The 22,237-nt window shown below is 44.5% G+C and overlaps 1 protein-coding gene and 1 non-coding gene across 2 annotated transcripts; one reads left to right on the forward strand and one right to left on the reverse strand.

Annotated features, from left to right (window-relative positions):
- Nucleotides 1-358: 358 nt before the first annotated feature.
- PRDM7 (PR/SET domain 7) lies at nt 359-14,760 on the reverse strand. The gene is made up of 10 exons (XM_021705017.1): nt 14,685-14,760; nt 14,177-14,293; nt 13,747-13,854; nt 7,535-7,584; nt 5,681-5,837; nt 4,935-5,036; nt 4,448-4,719; nt 3,968-4,035; nt 2,609-2,802; nt 359-687 (listed from the first exon to the last, which is right to left on the reverse strand). The coding sequence occupies exons 1-10, from the start codon at nt 14,758-14,760 to the stop codon at nt 359-361; spliced, it is 1,473 nt and encodes a 490-aa protein (XP_021560692.1).
- A 2,354-nt stretch (nt 14,761-17,114) lies between these two features.
- LOC123323356 lies at nt 17,115-17,217 on the forward strand. Its single transcript, XR_006539357.1, has one exon. It is a non-coding gene; the product is annotated as a U6 spliceosomal RNA (small nuclear RNA).
- Nucleotides 17,218-22,237: the final 5,020 nt, after the last annotated feature.

The raw sequence follows: 22,237 nt of genomic DNA on the forward strand, positions 1-22,237 counted from the left end.
CGCCCACACTCCCTGCAAACGTAGGGCTTCTCCCCCGTGTGTGTCCTCTGGTGTGTAATAAGGACTGACTTATGACCGAACTCTCTCCTCAAGTCCTTGCAAACAGAGGGCTTCTCCTCTTTGTGTGTTCTCTGGTGTCTGCTGAGAGGTGACCTATCATTGAAGCCTTGCCCACAGCCTCTATATTTGACTCTTATAATTCTTGACATTCCTACCCCCATGAATAATTTTCCTGTCTCCTCTGGATTCAATTTCTGGCCTGTGCTGGGCTCTTCCTCCACCATTCCCTCACACACTGCAGAACTCCCCGTTTGTCCTTTGGATGGGGTGGAAAAGGCCCTTGAAATTCTTCTCTGCCTTACACTTTTAAGCAAAGGTTTGAAACTTTCTTTGACCTCTTGGCCTTTAGCTTTGTCACTCCAGCTCTGCGGATCAGAATATTGCTGCCGCTGCTGATTCTGATCGCCTGGGCAGGGATCCTCTGGTTGGAAATATTCTCTTGCAGATATTTGTGGGAAGATCTGAGAAGGATGATTGCGTTCCAAATGTTGGCTGAGGAATTTCTGACTGGAGAAGGCCAGAGAGCAGGAAGGACATGGATGTATCTCTGGCTTTGGTTCTGCTGAAAGAGGAAATTTTTGGTCAGGAAGATGTTGACACAACTGCCTGTGTTGTATGCATTGTCTCCTGGTGAGGCCGTCCCAGTACTCATTTTTATTGTTTTGACAGTGCAAACTCTGTCTCCCGCCGAGTGTTCCTTCACTTTTCCATTCCATTTTTACTCACTACATCTCCCTCATAAATCCAGAAAGCCCGTATCAAGGGCCTTTTCTATGTATCGCCCAGACTAGGTAACTTCAAGTGGCATCTGAGGCAGCTCCCCTCCTTATACAGATGGAAGGACAGTGACCTTTCCCCACATACAAGTGCCTTCTAAGTCGTATGACTCTGTGACAGTGTCTTTAGTGATTTGCTTCCTTTGAGAGGCTACAACTCTCTTGATTACTTGGATGGAATGTGTGAGTAAACATGAACCTGAGTCTCCCCGTTTAAAAAGACATATTTAACTGAGGACCAATATGTGTCTGGATCTCTATTAGAAAGTGGGACCTAGATTGGACGACACAGGGGCGCACGTCTCCTGGACTAAAGAGCTCTGGTTCCTGCTGCCCTAACTAGGTTATAAATTGCTTCTCTTTTAGTTTTCCACAAATCATAACATAAACATATGCCCTTCATACTGTATTTATATCATTCAGTCTTAGGCCATTTCCAATACAATAGGAAGTCCTGTTGCAAAATATTTTCCCAACCAATTATGGGGATACATATCACACCCCCAGTTGCCATCCATCTTCTGCCAATCTGCTGTCTTCTTTCACTTAGAGATGATGTAATCTTGGAGGGGATTCCCCACTGTAGTCTTTCTCCAAAATTAACCAAAGCATCATCTTAAAACAGAGAACATGTCACTCTCCAGTTGAAAACTGCCCAGTTGTTCCATCTCAGTCAGGAAAACCCCCAGGGTGTCAGCGTGGACCACAGGCTCTAGGGCGTCTACATATCTGTCTGACTTCCATTCTTACACTCTATGCTTCCTCCATCCGAGTGGGTTCTCAGCCACACACCACTCACACCTCTCTTGTGCCTCGGGGCAACTGTCCTCGCGGGTCCCCTCTGCCTGGAATCCTTTGCTCACAGGTGTTTGCTCATCTCAAATGTTATCTCCTGAGAGAGCCCTTCCTTGTCCAAGCTCTGTTGCACCCCACCTTTCCCTCACATTGGTCCCCAGACACTTTCTGAGGACTAGTTTTACTTTCAAAGCACTAATTGCTGTGTGATGTTACGCACACGCTTTCATATGTATGTGTGTGTTTCCCTCATTCATTCAGTCATCAGCTGCTGAAGAGCAGTGATTCTGAAAATCTTGTTCAGTCTGTACCTCTAGTTCCTGGACGCCTGTCTGGCACAGAGTAGGAACTCACATGACAGCTAACTGAATTATGAGTGAATACACACCAACATACACATATCACTTAGAAATATTGAGCAAATTAAGAAGAAAGAGCTAAAAGGGCAGAAGAAACTGCCTTGGTGAGAGGGCTGGTAGGTGATTGAAAACTTGTTTTTTGCCTCTAATTTTTTTATCAGTATATTCTGTGATATATTTTGTGCATGAAGTATTTAAGAAATCGGAACAAAAATTAAAAATTTAAAAATTGTTCCCAAGAGCCCAATGCATTTGAAATGAATCCTTATTTCTGAAACTTCTGAATTGCAATTGTACTGACTTTAGACAGGATTTTACTCTACTTAAGAGCTGGACTGTGAGGGGCGCCTGGGTGGCTCAGTCGTTAAGCGTCTACCTTTGGCTCAAGTCTTGATCCCAGGGTCCTGGGATGGAGCCCTGCATCCGGCTCCCTGCTCAGCAGGAAGCCTGCTTCTCCCTCTCCCACTCCCCCTGCTTGTGTTCCCTCTCTCGCTGTGTCTCCCTCTGTCAAATAAATAAATAAAATCTTAACAACAACAACAAAAAAGAGCTGGACTCTGGGAACTGCCAAGGAGAATTCTTCCTTTCCTTTCTGTTTTGAAGAGCAGTGGTGCCCACCTTTCCCTGCTGTGAGCTCGCTCTTCCACTTGCTTCCCCACTTGATGCCCAGCTCCTGGCCGTACTCGTCCCCATACCAGACCAGCAATTCGCAGCCTGGCCTGATGACCCGGCAGGTTCGGTAGAAGATCTGCCTATGATATTGAAAGGCCACCAGGTTCTGCTCCTCGTCATCCCTGGCACAGTTCACGTACCTGGGAAAGAGAACCACAGGAGATAAGTTCCCACTACCTGTCAGATCCACCCCTGATGCTGAAGGCCTCCATGCTGTGATGCTGCCCACTCACTCACTCCTCCTCAGGAACGCTCAGTTCATACTCAAGCCTCCATCACGATATCATATGAATTCCCATCTCCAAGTTCTGCTTACTGCCCTCAGCCTGCCTAGAAGGCTTTCCCCCTTGCCTGCTTAACCATTTTCCAAATCCTAATTCCAGACTCACCGCCACCTTGATTGGTCACAAAACCCAGTGACATCTAGTTTCTCTAAACTTCAAATTAAGTTTATACCATAGAACTTGGTGCTTGATACCATAGAACTTGGTGTTTGATCATGGGCTCTGCTTCTAGATCACTACACATCATTCCATACTCAGCCCAAATCTATCTTCCTTTGAGAGGCCTTTCTCCAATCTCCCCATACTGTATCTGAAGCATGCCTCCCCCAAGTTCCCACAGAACCTCGGAGCTCTGTCTTTGCACAATAACACAGAAAAACAATATTTTACTCACATAATTCATCCCCTGGGAACATGTGAGCCCCTCAAGGAAAGGGGCTGGATCATGAAGCACAGAAGCCTGTGGCCATACTGCAGCCCATTTCTACACAGGCTTCCGAACCAGTTCTACTAGAACTGAGGCTAGGAAGAGTTGCTGCCCTCATGGATTAAAGGTCCCTTGTTTTAGGTTACCCCTACACTGTATACCTCTTGAAAAATAGGGAAATTATAGTTAAATATTCCTATAATCAATTGTCTACTGTCTACCTGCAATATGTCTTCGATAGGACATGGGTTGTATAATATGTTTAAGTAATGAACTCCACTATGGAACATAGTAAGTGCTTATGAATATTGATTAGATAAATTAAAGTGTGAATCCAGTGTTCCTCATGAGTCTAGGCTCCTCAGGGTTTTTTTCAGTGTCCAAATTTTATCTAGCATATTTTGAGGACATATACTATGTTCTCAGCTCCTTTTTTCCAAAACCATCTCTTGAAATGAAAGAGCATTGTAAGGAGAAAAAAGAGGAACAGAGGATTGAGGGAGACCATTGAGGGAGGCATGACAAGAAGGAAAGGAACATGGGTTTGTGAGAGATAAATGTCCTCTTTGGAACCCAGAACCCTGTTGGCCTTACCTCATCCAGTTGGCCCAAGAGTTATCCTTTCCATCCACATACTCATAGCAATTTCTCCCTTTGGTGATCTGAGTTTGAGAAAGAGAAATTAAAGACGTTTTGTTTTGTTTTGTTTTGTTTTGGTGGGGAGGTAATAGAGGGATTATTTTACTCTCTTGCGGTCAATGCTTTTTCAGCATGCATGGAATCAATCCCCAATATGACCACATGATGTGCTCCTTAGTCATCATCTATACATCTGGGTCACTTCATCAATGCAGAGCAGGGGTCCCGCAAGGGGGGAGCCTCCTGTTTGTTTCTGTATCACTGTGCTCCCTCTTACCCTCTGATCTTTAAGTAGGAGCCGCAGGTTCATGCAAAGTCCACTCAGTACACACAGCTAACCATGTTATCCCCATCCACGTAGAAGGTGATGTCCTACCAATCCACAGGAGGGATGTGGGAAGCCAGAAGATGGGGGAAGAAGGAGATGATTCTCACCAACCAGGAGTATCCGCTGTTGGCTGCCTCTTCATCTTCTGTGATTTGGCCCTCATACGGGCCAAAGTGTAGACCCAATGGCAGATCAGATGCTTCGTTCCATACTCCAAGCCCAGCCTGAGGGATGCTTGATGGTCTGATTCTCAGACCAGGGGGCAGAGTGAGGGCTGAGCGGTTGGGTTGCCCCTTGTCCACTGCACTGTCCTTTACAAATGTAGGGGGCCCATGAACAGCACAGCTGTCAATGAAGAAGTTCTGACACTTCTCACAATCTGGAGGTGAGAGCAACAGGGATTAGGAAAGGGTTAGTGCATGTTCCTGGACTTAAGTAGTTTCAGAAAGAGCCCAACACTCACATCATTTAGCCTCTACCCTGTACTCCCAGTCACTAGAGGAAGGGGATGATTTGGGGACCCAAAGACAAGACAAAGTCACTGTACCAGGAGAGAACAACTTCCTTTGAGAGTGGGCCAAGATGGTCACTTACAGAGGTAGTCATCATCCTGGGGCTCGTTGACCTCTTGGTATGCAAGGCTCTTTCTTTCTCGTAGACTATACATCTTTACTTCAACGTCCTTTCTCCTGAGTTCTGAGTTGGAAAAGAGTATGTGAGTGAGGTTGGTGGGGTCTGGAGTGTTAGTCCCTGTTTTGTCAGAAAATGTGAAATCTCCTCCGATAAATTATTACCTGTCCTTCTATATACTCTGTTCTCTGCTGTCCCCAAACTATTCAGAGAGTAAGACTCCATACTGACTATAGATGGCTAATTCAATTTTAGTTTCTTCCCATTATCAGGTTAATCTTTGCAATCTTTCCTCTTAGAAAATGATTCATTCATGTATTTCTTCATTCAGAAAATATTTGTTGAAGGCACATGATATGTCAGGCATTGAACAATCAAGGGCCTGGGCATTCAACACCAAGAAAGTATGGTCTTTATTATCACCGAGGGATTTATAGGACAGCTTGCATGGGTCAATTATTTTATGTTTAATTTAATGCTTTCAAACAATATATGACCCATGCATCCTTATCTTCATTTTTCAGATTAGCATTCAGGAGCTCAGAGAATTTCTAAGATTTGTCCAAGGCCTCAATGCTAACTACAGGTCTCAGGTTAGTCTAGCTTAAACCCAGGCCTAGCCAAAGTCCGTCCCACATAACTACATTGTATTCATCAACCTTTCTGGAGGAATTAGAGGGACTAAAAGTCCCCATATTATTTTTTCTTACCCAATTTTTGTAGGGAGTGATGTCCAGAGGTACTTTCTTCTCCAGGAGGGGACACTGGTTTCTGGCCCTGCTCTGAGCCACTTGTGTTCAGCAACTTTGCTGTTTCTGATAATTCCTTCAAACTAGATTCATTACTTAATGGCGCCCTGGGTATTCCCTTCAATGTGAGAGTCATATATTAAAAGACAACATGCATTTCTTCAGTCCTTTAAGGCTTATGATGTGTTTTCACATGCATAACTTTAGTTAATACTTCAACAACCCTTGGGAATACCTAGGGAGTCTGAATACTAGAGGGAAAAGAAAGGGCATATGTGGGTATTGAATTCAAGACTAGAACCCATGGCTTTAAATTTCTCAAATTTCTCCATAAAAGCGAGAATGAGGGAGGGAGATTACTTGGGAATCAGTAAGGTCTGTGAAAGAAGGTGATGAGGGCTCATAGAGGAAAAGAGGGGATCTTCTATAAACTAGTGGACATTTGATGGAGGAGGAAACGCAGGCAAATGGAGGGGACAGCACACATCTGGAAAATGAGGTGACAGAGTGGAGAGAGGGGGAAGAAAGCAAAGAAAGGGTTGGCAGAAATATATCTAAACACTGGAAAAAAAAAAAGGATGCTAAATTTGCCATTGCCATATCCAAGAAAGAATATTTGGAATTAGATTAGCTGGTTCCTATCAATTTGTTTGAATTAGGTTGTACCCCAACTAGCTCTCTTCAGTTTCCTGACCCATAAATTGGTCTATGTACTAATTCTTAATGTTACAGAGAACAGAAAATATCGTAATGATCATCAAATTGTTTGGTGAGCTATTTGATATAGTATGAATATGAGATTACAGTCCCCTTATCAATTTACCCTCTCAATTGTCCCCATGTTCAAAATCTAAATCACAGATATTATTTTTAGCATTCCTTGACCTTCTTACTTCTAATTTAATTGTAAATGTGGAATTACTCATGCAGAAAACATTGAGGGGCCCTCTGGTGCCTTAAGCTGGGCCTGGGACTTCTGAGAAGAAAGAGCCTGCAGTGCAGAGACAGTCTACACAAATGATTCTGAACAAAATGAGAGTTGCCTAATGAGAGCTCAGAGGAAGGAGTTGTTGCTTCCTCCTACAAGTATGAACATTTTAAATCAGTTCCAGATACCTATCTGGAGTTTCTAATGAATATTATGTAACCTATATGAAATCTTAAAGTCATTTTATTAGTTGTTTGTCAATCATCAAACCTGAAACTACTCAGGGCTGGGAGATGCTTCCTCTTATTAGAATGGGAGACTCTCAGGGTGGGGAGCCTATCTCCTTCATCTGGGATCATCCAGTGTATAAATTGCTAGTATATTTGTAAGCTTCTCTTATTTAGAGGGTCTTAGCTCATCTCTCACTTGAGCATAATAGAAAAGAACCGAGGTTGGAATCATCAAATGAATGATGTAAATTTTATAAAACTCTGAAAGTTTTAATGAGCTTGTAAGTGGTTTGGAGAAGGAGCTTGGGATTCGATTGCACTACCAATGGTACTGTGATCTCAAGTATATAATCAAACATGTCTTTGTCTCAATTTCCTCAGCTATAAATAGTGATATTTATAGTACCCACCTCATAGGGTTGTTGTAAGGTTTAAGTAAGTTTATTCATGTAAATGCTTAAAATAAAGTCTGAAGTACAGTGAAAATAAAACAAGTGGTAGCTAATATTGTTGCTGTTCTTAATAGCTATTAAAGTGATGATGATATTGGATATTGTGCTAAAGAGATCAGGAAAGGAAGGCATCAGGTCCTACTCTTACCTGTGTTTAAATCCATGAGAAAGATTTTCTTGTCAACAGGTTTTGGGAAATACTCACCTTCTGGTGTTTATTCTGCTCCATTCTGAATGCCACCCAAGAAGGTCTGACTATAAAGTGATAAGAAATCAGTGTTTTGGTTGGTAAATATTTCCAAACTCCAGAGGCTCTCACTAGAGACACAGAGTTCTTAACCAGGGAGTGACAAGTACATGGATAATCAAAGGGTGATTGGAAAATGGTTTCTGAAGTTATCATCAAAGCCTATGCTGCTACTGGTGGCATGAACTAATTGACCTAAAATGTTAAAAAAAAATAGACAAAACCTCATTTATGCTTCATCCTATGCTCATAAGTTATCATTACACATATTAAAACATATGCCATGAACTTCTATGGCAAAAATACTCAACAAACTGAGAATAGAAGGAAATTACCTCACCATAATCAAGAAGTCTATTTCCCACATTGCACTCTGCAGTTAAAAACTGAAAGCTTTTCCTCTAAGATCAAGAACAAGGCAAGGATGCCCACTCTCACTACTTCTATTCAACATAGTACTGGAAGTCCCAGCTAGGGCATTAGAAAAAAAAATAATGGGTATCTAATTTGGAAAGAAGGAAGTAAAATTATGTTTGTTCACAGATGACATGACCTCATATGTGGAAAATCCTAAAGATTCCACAAAAAAGCCTGTGGGAACTAAAAAATGAATTCAGCAAAGTTGAAGGGTACAAAATTAACACTAAAAAATCAGTTGCATTTAGGGTGCCTGGGTGGCTCAGTCAGTTGAGTGTCTGACTCTTGGTTTCGGCTCCTGTTGTGATCTTGGAGTCATGAGATCAAGCCCTGCGTTGGGCTCTGTGCTCAGCATGGAGTCTGCTTAAGATTCTCTGCCTTTCTATCTCCATCTGCCACTCCCCCCCAACTTGTGCATGTGTGCTCTCTCTCTCAAATAAATAAATAAATAAAATCTTTAAAAAAATTAGTAAGGGGTGGGGGGATGTGGTGACCAGGTGATGGGTATTAAGGAGGGCATGTATTGCATGGAGCACTGGGTGTTATACACAACTAATGAATCATTGAACACTACATCAAAAACTCATGATATTGGCTAATTGAACTTAATAAAAAAGTTAGCTGCATTTGTATTGTACTAACAATAATCTAAATTGGAAATTAAGAAATTATTTTGGAATATCCAAAAAGGAAATTAAGGAAACAGTCCTATTTATAATAGCACCAAAAGGAATGAAATAATTAGGAGCAAACTTTACCAAGGAGGTGTAACATTCATAGACTGAAAACTACAAAACATTGCTGAAAGAATTTAAAGAAGACAGAAGTAGGGGCGCCTGGGTGGCTCAGTCGGTTAAGCGTCTGCCTTCGGCCTGGGTCATGGTCCCAGGGTCCTGGGTTCGAGCCCCTCATCGGGCTCCCTGCTCGGCGGGGAGCCTGCATCTCCTTCTCTCTCTGCCTGCCACTCTGCCTACTTGTGTTCTCTCTCTCTGTCAAATAAATAAATAAAATCTTAAAAAAAAAAAAGACACAAGTAAATGGAAACATACCGCATGTTCATGGATTAGGAGTCTTAATATGGTTAAAATGTCTACACTACAAAGCAATATACAGATTCAATGCAATTCCTATCAAAACCCAAGTGGTATTTTTTTTTTGCAGAAATAGAAAAAGTCATCCTAAAGTTAATATGAAATTTCAGAGGACCCCAAAGAACCAAAACAATCTTTAGAAAGAAGAATGAAGCTGGAGGCCTCACACTTTCTGATTTCAAAACATATTACAAGGCTGCAGTAATCAAAACAACATATTATTGGCATAAAGACAGACATATAATCTGTGGAACAGACTAGAAAGCCCATATGGTTTAATAATCTTCATAAAGGATGCCAAGACTACAGAATGGGGAAAGGCCAATCCTTTCAACAAATGGTGCTGGGAAACTAGAATAGCCACATGCAAAAGAATGAAGATGCCTTAAAAAAGAAAAGCAAAGCTGGAGGCATCACAATTCTGGACTTCAAGTTCTATTACAAAGCTCTAGTGATTAAAACAGTATGGTACTGGCATAAACACAGACACATAGATCAATGGAACAGACAGAAAACCCAGAAATGAATCCACAACTATATGATCAATTAATCTTCAACAAAGCCAGAAAGAATATCCAATGGGAAAATGATAATCTCTTCAAATGGTGTTGGGAAAACTGGACAGCAACATGCAAAAGAATGAAACTGGACCACTTCCTTACACCAAACACAAAAATAAATTCAAAATGGATTAAAGACCTAAATGTGAGACCTAACACCATAAAAATCCTGGAGAAGAGCACAGGCAGTAACCTCTTTGACATTGGCCACAGCAACTTCTTTCTAGATATGTCTCCTGAGGCAAGGGAAACAAAAGCAAAAATAAACTGTTGGCACTTCATTGAAATGAAAACCTTCTGCACAGTGAAGGAAGCAATCAACAAAATTAAAAGGCAGCCTACAGAAAAGATATTTGCAAATGACATATCTGATAAAGGGCCAGTATCCAAAATATATAAAGAATTCATAAAACTCAACACCTCCAAAATGAATAATCCAATTAAAAAATGGGCAGAAGACATGAATAGACATTTTTCCAAAAAAGACATACAGATGGCCAACAGACACATGTAAAGATGCTCAACATCACTGATCATCAGGGAAATACAAATAAAAACTACAATGAGATATCACCTCACACCTGTCACAGTGACTAAAATCAACAACGCAAGGTGAGGAAGTGGAGAAAGGGGAACCCTCTTGCACCGTTGGTGGAAATGCAAACTGGTGCAACCATTCCAGAAAACAGTATGGAGTTTCCTTGAAAAGTTAAAAATAGAACTACCCTATGATCCAGCAATTGCACTACTAGATATTACCCAAAGAATACAAAAATACTAATTCAAAGGGATACATGCACCGCAATGTTTATACAGGCAATATCTATAATAGCCAAACTATGGAAACAGTCCAAGTGTCCATCAACTGATGAATGGATAAAGAAGATGTTATATATATATAAATACATCTATACCTATATCTCTATATAATATATACATGACTATTAGCCATAAAAAAAGAATGAAATCATACCATTTGTCACAACATGGATGGAGCTAGAGAGTATTATGCTACGTGACATAAGTCAGTCAGAGAAGGGTAGATACCACATGATTTCACTGATGCGTGGAATTTAAGAAACAAAACAAATGGGGCGCCTGGGTGGCTCAGTCGTTAAGCGTCTGCCTTCGGCTCAGGTCACGGTCCCAGGGTCCTGGGATCGAGCCCCACATCGGGCTCCCTGCTCTGCGGGGAGCCTGCTTCTCCCTCTCCCACTCCCCCTGCTTGTGTCCCCTCTCTTGCTGTGTCTCTGTCAAATAAATAAAAACTGTAAAAAAAAAAAAAAAAAAAGAAAGAAAGAAACAAAACAAATGAGCAAAGGGGAAAAAAAGAGAGAAGCAAACCAAGAAACAAATTCTTAACTATAGAGGAGAACACACTGATGATTACCAGAGGGGAGGTGGGTGGGGGGATGAGCTAAATAGGTGATGGTGATTAAGGAGTGCACTTGTTGTGATGAGTGCACGTTGTTGTATGGAAGTGTTAAATTACTCTATTGTACACCTGGAACTAATATAATAACACTGTATGTTAACTAACCGTAATTAAAATGAAAACTTAAAAAGAATGAAGATGGACCTTCATATTACATCTTATACAAAAATCAATTCAGAATGGACCATAGACCTAAATGTATGAGCTGAAACTATAAAACTTAGAAGAAAACAAGGGGAAAAGCCTCATGACATTTGAATGGGTGACAATTTCTTGTTTATGACCAAAAGCACAGGCAACAAAAGCAGAAAATAGACAAATGGAACCATACTAAATTAAAAACTTCTGTGCAGCAAAGGACACAATCAACAGAGTAAAAAGGCAAACCTAGGCAAGGGAAAAAAATACTTGTAAAACATACATCTGTGATAAGAGGTTAATATCCAGAATATATAAAGAACTGCTATAACTCAATAGTAAAAAATCAAGTAACCCTATTAACAATTGGGTGCTATGGAATGAATCATGTCTCTCCAAAATATCCCTATGTGAAACCCTAACCTCCAATGTGATGGTATTTGGAGATGGGGCCTTTGGATGGTAATCAGAATTAGACGAGGTCATGAGAATGTGGTCCTCATGATGGGATTAATTACCCAAGAAGGTAACACTCATGGTCATTGCAGCATTATTCATAATAGCTAAGAGACAGAAGCAACCTAAATGTCTATTGACAAATAAATGGATAAAGAAAATATCATATATGGACATAATGGAATATTATTCAGCCTTAACAATGAAGGATATCTTGTGATATTTTACAACATGGATGGACTTTGAGGATATTATGCTAATTGAGATAAACATCACATGAGTGCATGATTCCACTTATATGAGGTATCTACTTCATGGATATGGAGAATAGACAGGTTGTTTCCAGGGCCTGTGGTGGGGAGGGGAGGAAATGGGGAATTGTTGCTCAATGGGTATAGAGTTTCAGTGATGCAAGATGAAAAAGATCTAAAAATCTGTTGTTCAAGAATGTGCATATAGTTAACAATACTGTGTTATATACTTAAATATCGTTAAGAGAGTAAATTTATGTTGTTATTATGTTTTATAACCAAAATGAAAACATTGAGTGGGGTAGGGGTTTTAGCTGAGTCCAGATAAAGCTGTGTAGATATATGGTAAACCATGGGGTATATGTTCCCTATGAAGACTTTCTTTTCATGTCAAAACCTTTGTGAACAACCAGGCATTGTGTTTTCAGATCCCTTACACTAGTTTTAAGAGCCTAAGGAATCTGGGGTACCTGGGTGGCTCAGTCAGTTAAGCAGCCAACTCTTGGTTTTAGCGCAGATCATGATTTCGAGCCTCGTGTGGAGCCCTTTGTTGGGCTCCGTGATCAGCGGAGAGTCTGCTTCTCTCCCTCTGCCCATTCCCCCACTCATGGTCGCTCTCTCTCAAATAAATAAATAAATATTTAAAAAATATTTTAAAAAAAGAGCCTAAGGAATCAGAAATCCATAGATGGAATCATAGACCTAATCCAAGTTGCTTTCTCCAGTTTAGGGAGATCGACTCTTCCTCTAAACTCTCTTGTCTGAATAGCAGAAGAGGAAATGTTTCTCAGTTCTCTTTTGTAATGATTGCATCTGATGTCATTTGCCTGATGCTGCTCTGGTAAGTTATATGTGGGAAAGATCAGGGAGACAAAATAGTTATCTCAAACGCTCTTCCAGAATTAAGACAAAGAATCTGGTTCATTTTGGGGTAAAAAGATGTGTGTGGTTAAATATAAACAATTATGTATCTTTACATATGTTCATCATATTCTCTTCTAAGACATTTAATCCAATAACTGAATAATAAGAATAACTGAGATTAGCACTTTGGTGGACTTACAGTCTAATTAAGGTTTCTTTAACCGTCCTTTCATTAGCCAATAATGTTTAGGGAAAAGAGTCTTTTTTAAAAAATGATAAATTTTAAATATATAGAAAGGTGTGGAGAATCATACTGGAAAACCTATATATCCACCACCATTCAGCCTTATCTCAACATTCTGCCACAACTATATATCTTTATATCTTTTTATTTTTATCTTTACATCTTTTAATTTCTATTTTAAAATTCAGAAACAAAAATACAAACAAACAGAAGAGTAGGGTGCCTGGGTGGCTCAATCGGTTAAGCGTCTGCTTTCAGCTCAGGTCATGATCCTGGGGTCCTGGGATTGGCCTGTTTCGGGTTCCCTGCTCAGTGAGGAGTCTGCTTCTCCCTCTCCCTCTGCCCCTCCCCCCAACCCAGGCTCTCTCTCTCACGCTCTCTCTCTCAAATACATGAAATCTTAGAGAAAACTAGCCAAGACACAGCAAAGCCACCCCTTCCTTTTTCTCTTATGATAACTATTCTGAATTTGGCATTTCTTTTGTTTTTATACATTTACCACCTATTATACACTATTAATGTATTTATAAATAATATAATTATTGTCCACATTTAAAATCTTTATATGAATAGCCTCTTACTCTATGATATGCTGTTTTGCACCTTGCATTTATGTTGTTGAGGAAATAGTTTCCTTTGTTAACTCCTGAGATGCAGCTGAGACCTAAACCTTGGGTTTCAGGAGGAAACCTCAAAATCTTCCTGGCCCCTCACCTTGCTGCCTTGGTGTCCATTCTTCATCAGAATCCTCAGTGTCATCTACTTGGGGTTTGATGGCCTGCCTGCGGTGACACATGAAAGCTGGTCGAGGGGCTCTGAGACCTGGAAAGAAGCAGAATTCTTGTCCTAAAAGGGAAGAGCTAGAAGGAGGAACAAAGCACAGTGGCAATGGACAGCACCACCCACCCAGTCAGTGTGACTCAATTGGATGAGCTGGTAGAGTCTAAAGCAAGGCGAGAGGTGAGCTCTGCATTGCCAGTCCGAGCACTACACTGATAGTAAAGAACAAAATTTTGCTCCAGATTTGTCTTCACACAGAAGGGAACTGTGAGCAGACAGAGCCACCCAAGAGGCAAACTAATACAGGGACTGAAGGCCTGTTTCATGTTTTCCAGTCTTGTCAGCACCCGGCACTTCTGGTTACCTATCGTAATCAGCGTTTCATAGTTCCTTTTCACATTCCTATATCGGATTTTCTCCCAGTCTCCCATCTCTGTCCATTCTTCCTTGGAGAAGTATATGGAAATGTCTTTGAAAGCATCTCTGGCCTAGAGAAAATAAGAGATTCCATCAGTGACTTACTAATACAAGTTGGGCTTTCGAGCTGGGCCTTCTCCTCCACCTTAAATGGAGTGCATTCCCCCGTTGCTCAGAGTGCTCTCTGTGAAGCAAGGGTAAAGAGCTTCTCTCCTTCCTGATGGTGTCCCGATTAACTGAACAAACACTGAGCGTTTTACTAGCTCTCTCCTGACAGAGAGCAATTGCTGATGGTACTGTCCTGTGCCCCTCCCCCCAAGCCCCATCCTGTAAAGGAGCATACGCAGCGAACGTAGGCCAGGAGTCCGTGGTCCTCCAGGGACCAGCGCCTTGTCACCAGGCCCCCTCCTCCTCATCCTTCTACAGACATGCTTGGAGCCCAGCTTCTCCCACACCTCTCACCGTGGGCTTCCATCCTGTTCTCCCTGAGTCTCTCTCAGGGGTCTCCTCTGGGGACCTGTTGAGGCTCATGGTGCTGGGACCTCCCGGCAGGCCGTGCTCTGACTCTGAGGCTGGCAATGGCCCCATGAGTCTCTCTGCCCCAAGGCCTGTGGAAGAAGAAGGTGCTGAGGGAGGGTGACAGCCCAGACCACTGCCCAGAGCCACGCCTGTCTTCTCCATTTGGGCGGGGTGTCCAGAACAAGAAGATGTGGGGACCCCAGAGAGGATTAAAAGATGCAGGGAAGGTCTGGGGGTATTGGTGGGATGGAAGAATCCCTATTGGCAGTGGCAGGCCATCCTAACAGCTAGATTTTGTTTCTTTTATTCCACTGCAGTTTGGCCCATCTGAGGAAAAGGTCGCAAAGGCTCCTTGAAGGATGTGGCTGTGGGTGTTTGATGGGAGTCCTGAGGTGCAAGGCCAGAAGAGCACCAAGGAGACCTGGGGGGTCCCTGAATGCCTGGACTGGGGACAGACTATCACAGCTCTGTTCCAGGGACAGGAAGTGATTATTTCTCGAAGAAGGGTTTCTTGGGATGTCCCCCTGGGGATTCTGGAAAAATCTGGTATAAACAGGCTCGATCTCTAAGGGACAGAGAGATCCCAGGGTGAGGGGATTTGGTCTCACTCAGGGTGAGGGGGTTGGGGTTTCTCATGTCAGGGGTATTTGGGGCATCAGGCAGAGGACATTTGGGGTTCCTCAGGCCGATGGTATTGGCAGTCTCTCAGGACAAGATTTGGGGTCTTTCAGGCTGGAGAGATTTAGAATGCTTAGGTTGAGAGGATTTGGGATCTTCGAGACTGAGGGAATTTGAGGTCTCTCATTCTAAGATCTGGAGTCTCTCATTAATGGGCTTTAGGTTTTCTGACTTGGAGGTTACCTGGGGTCTGTGAAGCTGAAGGGATTTGAGAGTTCACAGGCTGAGGGTATTTAGGGTCTCTGAGGCTGGGGAAATTTGTTCTCTGCGGGTGCTACATTTTGGGTGTCTCAGGCTGAGGGTTTTGGGGGTGCCTCAGGCTGAGCGCAATTTGTGTTACTCAGGATATTTTGGGGTCTAAGTATTAAGGGATTTAGTGTTTCTCTGGGTGAAGGGATTTGAGGTTTCTGCAGCTGAGGTGCTCTGGGGTCTCACGCCGAGATGTGAGGTGCCGCCAAGGCAGCGGAATCGGGTTCCCTTAAGGAGGCGAGACCTGGTGTCCCTTGAGGCTGAGGGGATTTGGAGCCAGCCAGGGTGAGGGGATCTAGGGTCTCCCGGGTGGGATTTGAAGGTTTCAGAGTCAGGGTTTAGAAGGTTTTCACAGGGCACGGCAAAGGCCTCCGTGTTCCCGTCAGTCTCCCCGGCCTCCCTCACTGCCCACCCTGGTCTGGCGCCCTCGCGGAGCCCCTGCGCGCTTCCCGCCCGGTGCGAAGTGAGACGCCTCAGAAGGCGAGACACCGGCTTGTACTGCCCTGTCAGGCAGAAGCCACCAATCAGCGCTGCAATGAAACTGTTTCCTCCAATTGGCGGTCAGAAAGGGTCTAATGGGGCGGAGCGTAGGGCCAGCTGTGTGTGTCAGTCATTGGCAGAACTCCACCCCAGTGGGCGGTCCCGCCCCACCCCGCGGGGATTGGCTGCTCTGAGTCCAGTGCGTGTCTGTCAAGAAGCCCCAGCACGCAGGCGTAGTATGGCAGTTTTCATTGATTCTTTTCTGTACCCACACGTTGGTGAAGGCTGCGTACGGCAGGAGGCCGAGCAGAGTATCCTGCATCCCAGGCTGAGCATAGCGCATTGAGCTGACGGCAGATCTGGTCTTCAGGATGGACCTGGCCGTCCTGTGTCCTGACAGACTTTCAGGCTCTGGAAGGGTCTCCTAGGCCACCTGTGCCCTTCCTTGTAAAATCCACCTTTAGCAATAGCTATATATGAGCATTTAGTACACAATGAATATCGCATTACATTCAGGGGACAACTATGTAATTCAGTAATTTGTGATGAGACAATGTATAGGCACCAAATAAAGTCTATACGGCTCAAAGGTTTAAACCCAACAAATGGAATAATAAGTATATTAGAAAACCACTCGGAGAATCTTTTTCTTTTTTTTTAGAGAGAGAGAGAGAGCACAAGTGGGGTGGGGGGGTGGTGGTGAGGGGGAGAGAGAGAGAATCTTAAGCAGGCTCTATGCCCTGTGAGGAGCCTGGATCAGGGCTCAAGGTGGGGCTCCCACGCAGGGCTCAATCTCACGACCCTCAGATCATGACCTGAGCTGAAATCGAAAGACAGATGCTTAACTAATTGAGCACTCAGGTGCTCCCACTCAGAGAATTCTTATACTAAAAGTAGAAGTGGCATCTGTGAGTAAAAAGCATGTTTAAATAGTGTAGGTCTAAAAGTCATCGGAAGTAGCCCTGGCTTCGGCAGCACATATACTTAAGTGGAATGATACAGAGATTACCATGGCTCCTGCTCAAGGATGACATGCAAATTTGTGAAGTGTTCCATATTAAAAAAAAAAAAGTCATCAGAAGTAAGAAGACATAAATAAAATCGAAGAAAAAAAAATACAAGTATTTTGCATAAAAATGCATCAAATGTAAGGACAGTGGGTCCACAGAAGTGGGCCAGTTTAAGACCTACTGGCTTTCAGCAGATAAAATGGGAATAGTGTTTCTGGCCCTTACTAAGTTTTTTTTTTTTTTTTTTTAAAGATTTTATTTATTTATTTGAGACAGAGAGAATGAGAGACAGAGAGCATGAGAGGGAGGAGGGTCAGAGGGAGAAGCAGACTCCCTGCCGAGCAGGGAGCCCGATGCGGGACTCGATCCCGGGACTCCAGGATCATGACCCGAGCCGAAGGCAGTCGCTTAACCAACTGAGCCACCCAGGCGCCCGGCCCTTACTAAGTTTTGATCACAAAAACGTAACATGATTTCCTTGTACTTAAAGTAGGCCTCCTAACTCCAGAATTCTTACCATGGAAGGACCACCAGATTCCAGGCAAAGCTGCCCAGTTAAGTGGACTGCTTCCCCTGGCGTCATGAAGGGAGTGGCCGATCAGACCTTTAAGGGCCCACAGACCTCTCCAGTTCCCACGAGAATAGTGCTGGGTGGGAATTTGGGAGTAGAGAGAACAGTAAGAGAGTGGGGAGCTTCTAGAAACTGTGAGACCATTTGTGTAGTGGCAGATGTTTGGGTCGGCGCAGAGTTGCTGGTCGATCTTGTGCAGGAGCATCTGTGTGGTCCCTGTTGTTGGCTTCACTGCTCAAAGAACTTGAGATTTTAAAAAGACAACATCTCGCTCTTCAAGTGCTCACCGTTAACCTTAAAAGGAAAGCTGCTAGTTATCTTACCAGCAGAAATGGCTTTATCCTGGAATAGCAGAGAATTGCAATCCAGGACTAGCAAACCATGGCAAAAACACAGGCTAGTCCTCGGAACAAAGGAGAGGGCTACTCTTTTAGAGAGGAGAAGGGAGATTTGGGAAGGCCATTAAAAACAAAATGTTCACGGGAGTAAAGGGAGTGGAAGTGTCCTGACTTCTCATTGGCTGAGCTATGACCGTCTCTCATTGGCCAGGCTGTTGCTAGGAAACCATCCTTCCTCCTGCTGGGATAGTAAAGAAGTTGGTAAAGTAGGATGCGCTTGCAAGGTGGTCTCTTCCTGTTGGATAAGGTACAGTGGAGTAAAAGGACCCATTAAATAGCAAAACTAAAACAAAACTACGACACCTTCAAAAAAAAAAAAAACTTCCCAAACTAAGACTTGGCAACAAATAAGAAAAATTCAAAAGGATAGTGACAGAAAGAAAAGAAGCACATGGAAAGGCATAATGTGCTCTCCAACAGAAATACTCAGTGTTATAAATACATCGGGTCTCCAGATGTTAATGTATTCCAATAAAAATAACAATTTAACTTGTGGAATTTTTCAAGCTGGTTAAAAAGATTATGTGTAGGGGCGCCTGGGTAGCTCAGTCGTTAAGCGTCTGCCCTCGGCTCAGGTCATGACCCCAGGGTCCTGGGATCGAGCCCCCCGCATCGGGCTCCCTGCTCAGCGGGAAGCCCGCTTCTCCCTCTCCCCCTCCTCCTGCTTGTGTTCCCTCTCTCGCTGTGTCTCTGTCTGTCAAATAAATAAAATCTAAAAAAAAAAAAAAAAGATTATGTGTAAAAATAACTTGAATAGCAAGGAACCTTGAAAATAATTGTGGGTGGGCTAGCCTGTCAGATATTAACATTTCTTATAAAGTTAATGTTAAAACTGTTCGGTTTGGCAAATAAGTATATAGTCTTATCAATATAATTTAATATAAAATCTAGAAGTAGGCCCTGAGATGGTTAATTTTATGTGTCTTCTAGGGGGAGCCCAGTGGAGGGCTCCGACCCCCAGCCCCTAGGCCCGTGTCCGGGGGAGCACGGAGCTCACGGAGTTCCATCACCTGCAGGCTTCCGGGGCTCCAGGGTCTGTCGGGGGAGGGGGGGGGAGGGTGGTTGTCCGTGCAGGGGCTCAGGAGGTCCCGACCTATGGCCATGGACAGAAACCGTTCCAGGATCCTCTCCTCAGCCACGGACAGCCCCAGTCTTCCAGAGCTCCAACAGCCTCTGCTGGTGGGTGTGGCCTGTGGGCCCCACGTCCAGAAGCCTGGTGGGCCCGAGTTGGGGCCTCCCTTTTGAGCGACAGTCTTTTCACAGTGTCTGAGGGTTTGGCAGTCCCTATCACTATCTCTTCCCTCTGTGAGCACTGGCCTGGGGGAGCCAGGGCCCCCTGACCTTGAGGATGCACCATCCAGTGACAGCAACTCAGACTGGGATGGGGGCAGCCTTCTCTCCTTCCTCCTACAGTTACAGGGTTTCAGGGGTCTTGTCTCACGGAGTCCAAGAATGAATCTTCCCAACACAAAAGGGTGAAGCAAAGTGAAAGCTTATTAAGTGAAGGTGAGAACAGAAAGGAAAGAAAAATCTCTCTAGAGTGAGAGGGGTCCTGAGTGGGTTGCTAATGAGGGCTTCTAGTGGCAGTCTTTTATTGAGAACTGACCAGGAAGCTTGTGGCCTTGAGACTCTTGTGCCATCTTGGTTTGTCCCCCTATCCCTTGTTCTGCTCTGTCTCAGCATCTCCACCTGCCAGGAATAGTTTCAGAGCCTAGTGAGGGGAGTCAGGGGCCTCCTGTCTCTCCCTGCGTACACCGTCATCTCTTCCCTGCTCCCAGAACAGGACCTGTGGGCAGAAAGAGCTGTACTGGGATTGTGAGGAGTGACTGATCATACTTTTTAATTAGTAGGGGTGAGGGATAGCACAAGTCTCCAAGGAATCTGGAAGCGAGGCTCTTAGGACCTTGAGGGGCCAGCTGCTGGCAAGACAAGGTTACTTCTAGTCTTCAGTAAAACATAAACATTAAGGCACTAAAGTGGCCGTGAGTTCCTTGAGGAAGGTCACGCTCCGCATGTTTCAAGTATCCATCTGTGGGCTGCAAGCTGTAAGGAGATTTAATTTAAGCTACATTTCTTTTGCTTTTGTTTCCTACATCACTACCCCCATGACCACCCGACCATCTCGGCTTGGCTGTCTTCTTTATGCTGTGCTGTTTCTGGCCTGTGGTTCACCGTTGCCTTCTGCCTGGCCTGGAAGGTCAGTCTGTGGGTGGGGCTGGGAGGCAGCTGGAAATAAAAGAGAAAAGGGCATTTAAAACAAAAGAAAACAGGGGCACCTGGGTAGCTTAGCCAGTTAAGTGGCTGCCTTCGGCTCAGGTCATGATGCCAGGGTTCTGGGATGGAGCCCTGCCTGGGCTCCCTACTGAGCAGGGAGCTTGCTTCTCCCTCTCCCTCTCCCTCTGCCAAGCATGCTCTCTCTCTTAAATAAATAAAATCTTTAAAACAAAAGAAAACAAAACACAGGTGCTATGCCTGGGGGGGAAACAAAGGTGGAGAGAAGGTTCTGCTAAGGGGAAAATGAGGTGTGTTTCAGAGTGAAAGCCCAGAGTGGTGGTTAAGAACCTGAGCTTAAATCCTAGGTCTCACACACTCTGGAAGATTTTTGGGCAAGCCACTTAATCCTTGTGCCTCATTTTCCTCACCTGTAAAATGGGAATAATTCCCACTTCTGGGTCATCATGAGGTTCAAATGAGTTAAAACAGTGGCATATAGTAATATATGTATATTTTCATTAGCTACAGGGTCTCCACTGTGCCCAACTGTGCCTGACCCACAGTAGCTGCTCTTGGTTTTTGGAATCTGTACCTGAGTACGCGGGTGTGCCGGTGTGGGAGGGGCTAGGGGAAGGGTCTGGGGATGCGGACAGCGGGGTGGGAGGAAGGGCTGCTTGAGTCACCGCTCCCCAGGACCTCCACAGACCAACGAGGCTTGGGCCAAGGGGGATGCCCGGGGGGCAGAGGTTATACAAGCAGACTGGTCCTCTAGTCCTTTGGCCTCCTGGTTGTGATATAGACATGCATACTCATGAAGAATCAAGGATATGGGAGTGGCTGTGTCTCCCAGCAGGCAGTTTCTCACTGAGGCTGCATGGTCTCGGAGAGCCACGTGCATGACCCAGGGTCTTTGGCCTTTGAACACCCTGCCAAGTGTGGATTCCGTGCCGTGGAATAATCTTGAGCCTCACACTGATTCAATGAGCCATAATTTCCTTACCAGCCTCACATTTGGTCTCTGCTCTTTATAAAGGAGAGAGAAGAGACTGGAAAATGAGCCAGTTTGTTCTTTGGGGATGGGTGATTAATGTGGGGGGGGGCAGGTGTGACTCCGGGGCTCCCTCCTCCCAGGGACACGAGTGAGGTCTGTGTGCCTTCCAGTCTCTGAGATGCAAGGACCCAATGTCCTAGGCAGGAGCCTTGAGTTTCCCACCAACAGCAAAATTGCTTTTTCAGCAATCGGAAGAGCGTCTTGCCATCGTGGGAGAACAGCAAGAGCACTGGATGGGCGGCTGCAGCCCCTTCCTTCCTTGGGCTTCAGATTCCACAGCCCTGCAGTCAGCCACCAGTGATGCGGAATCTGCTGCTTTCCCAGCCCGGCATCTCTTCTCACGTCCGAGCCCAGCAGCTCAGCTTGCCTTCGGGAGCCCCATCTCACCTGCCTCCCATCCGGTCGGTTCCAGAGGGCAGACCCCACTTTCCACTCACCTCAGAGATGGGCGTATGATGCAGGTCTACCCACCCCTTGCTCTGTCTTCTGGGTGCTCTGATGGCTTCCGGGATGAGAGTGTGACCGAAGCCGGGCCAAAGACCCTTAAAGCCATGACTTTTCATGGAACCCAAGGGAAAGAGAAGCCCTTCCCAGTAGAATGGATGGCGAGTGGGAGTCAGCCTGGAGTGGTGGGAGGGCCCAGATGCAGTGAGAGAGACTGTGCCTGGGAATGGGGCCACCCCAGAGCACTTAGCAGGATGGAGGGTTGGAGAGGGCCCAGGTCACATTGTGAGAGTGTGAGCCCCTGGGCCTGCCAGGTCCAAGCCCACTCTTGTCTCCTAATGTATTTCTACCATTAAAAAATAATAACTTCTTTTACTTCAGTAAGTGTTTCCAG

The sequence above is a fragment of the Neomonachus schauinslandi genome, chromosome 16 (assembly GCF_002201575.2).
Source record: "Neomonachus schauinslandi chromosome 16, ASM220157v2, whole genome shotgun sequence".
NCBI classification, from domain to species: domain Eukaryota; kingdom Metazoa; phylum Chordata; class Mammalia; order Carnivora; family Phocidae; genus Neomonachus; species Neomonachus schauinslandi.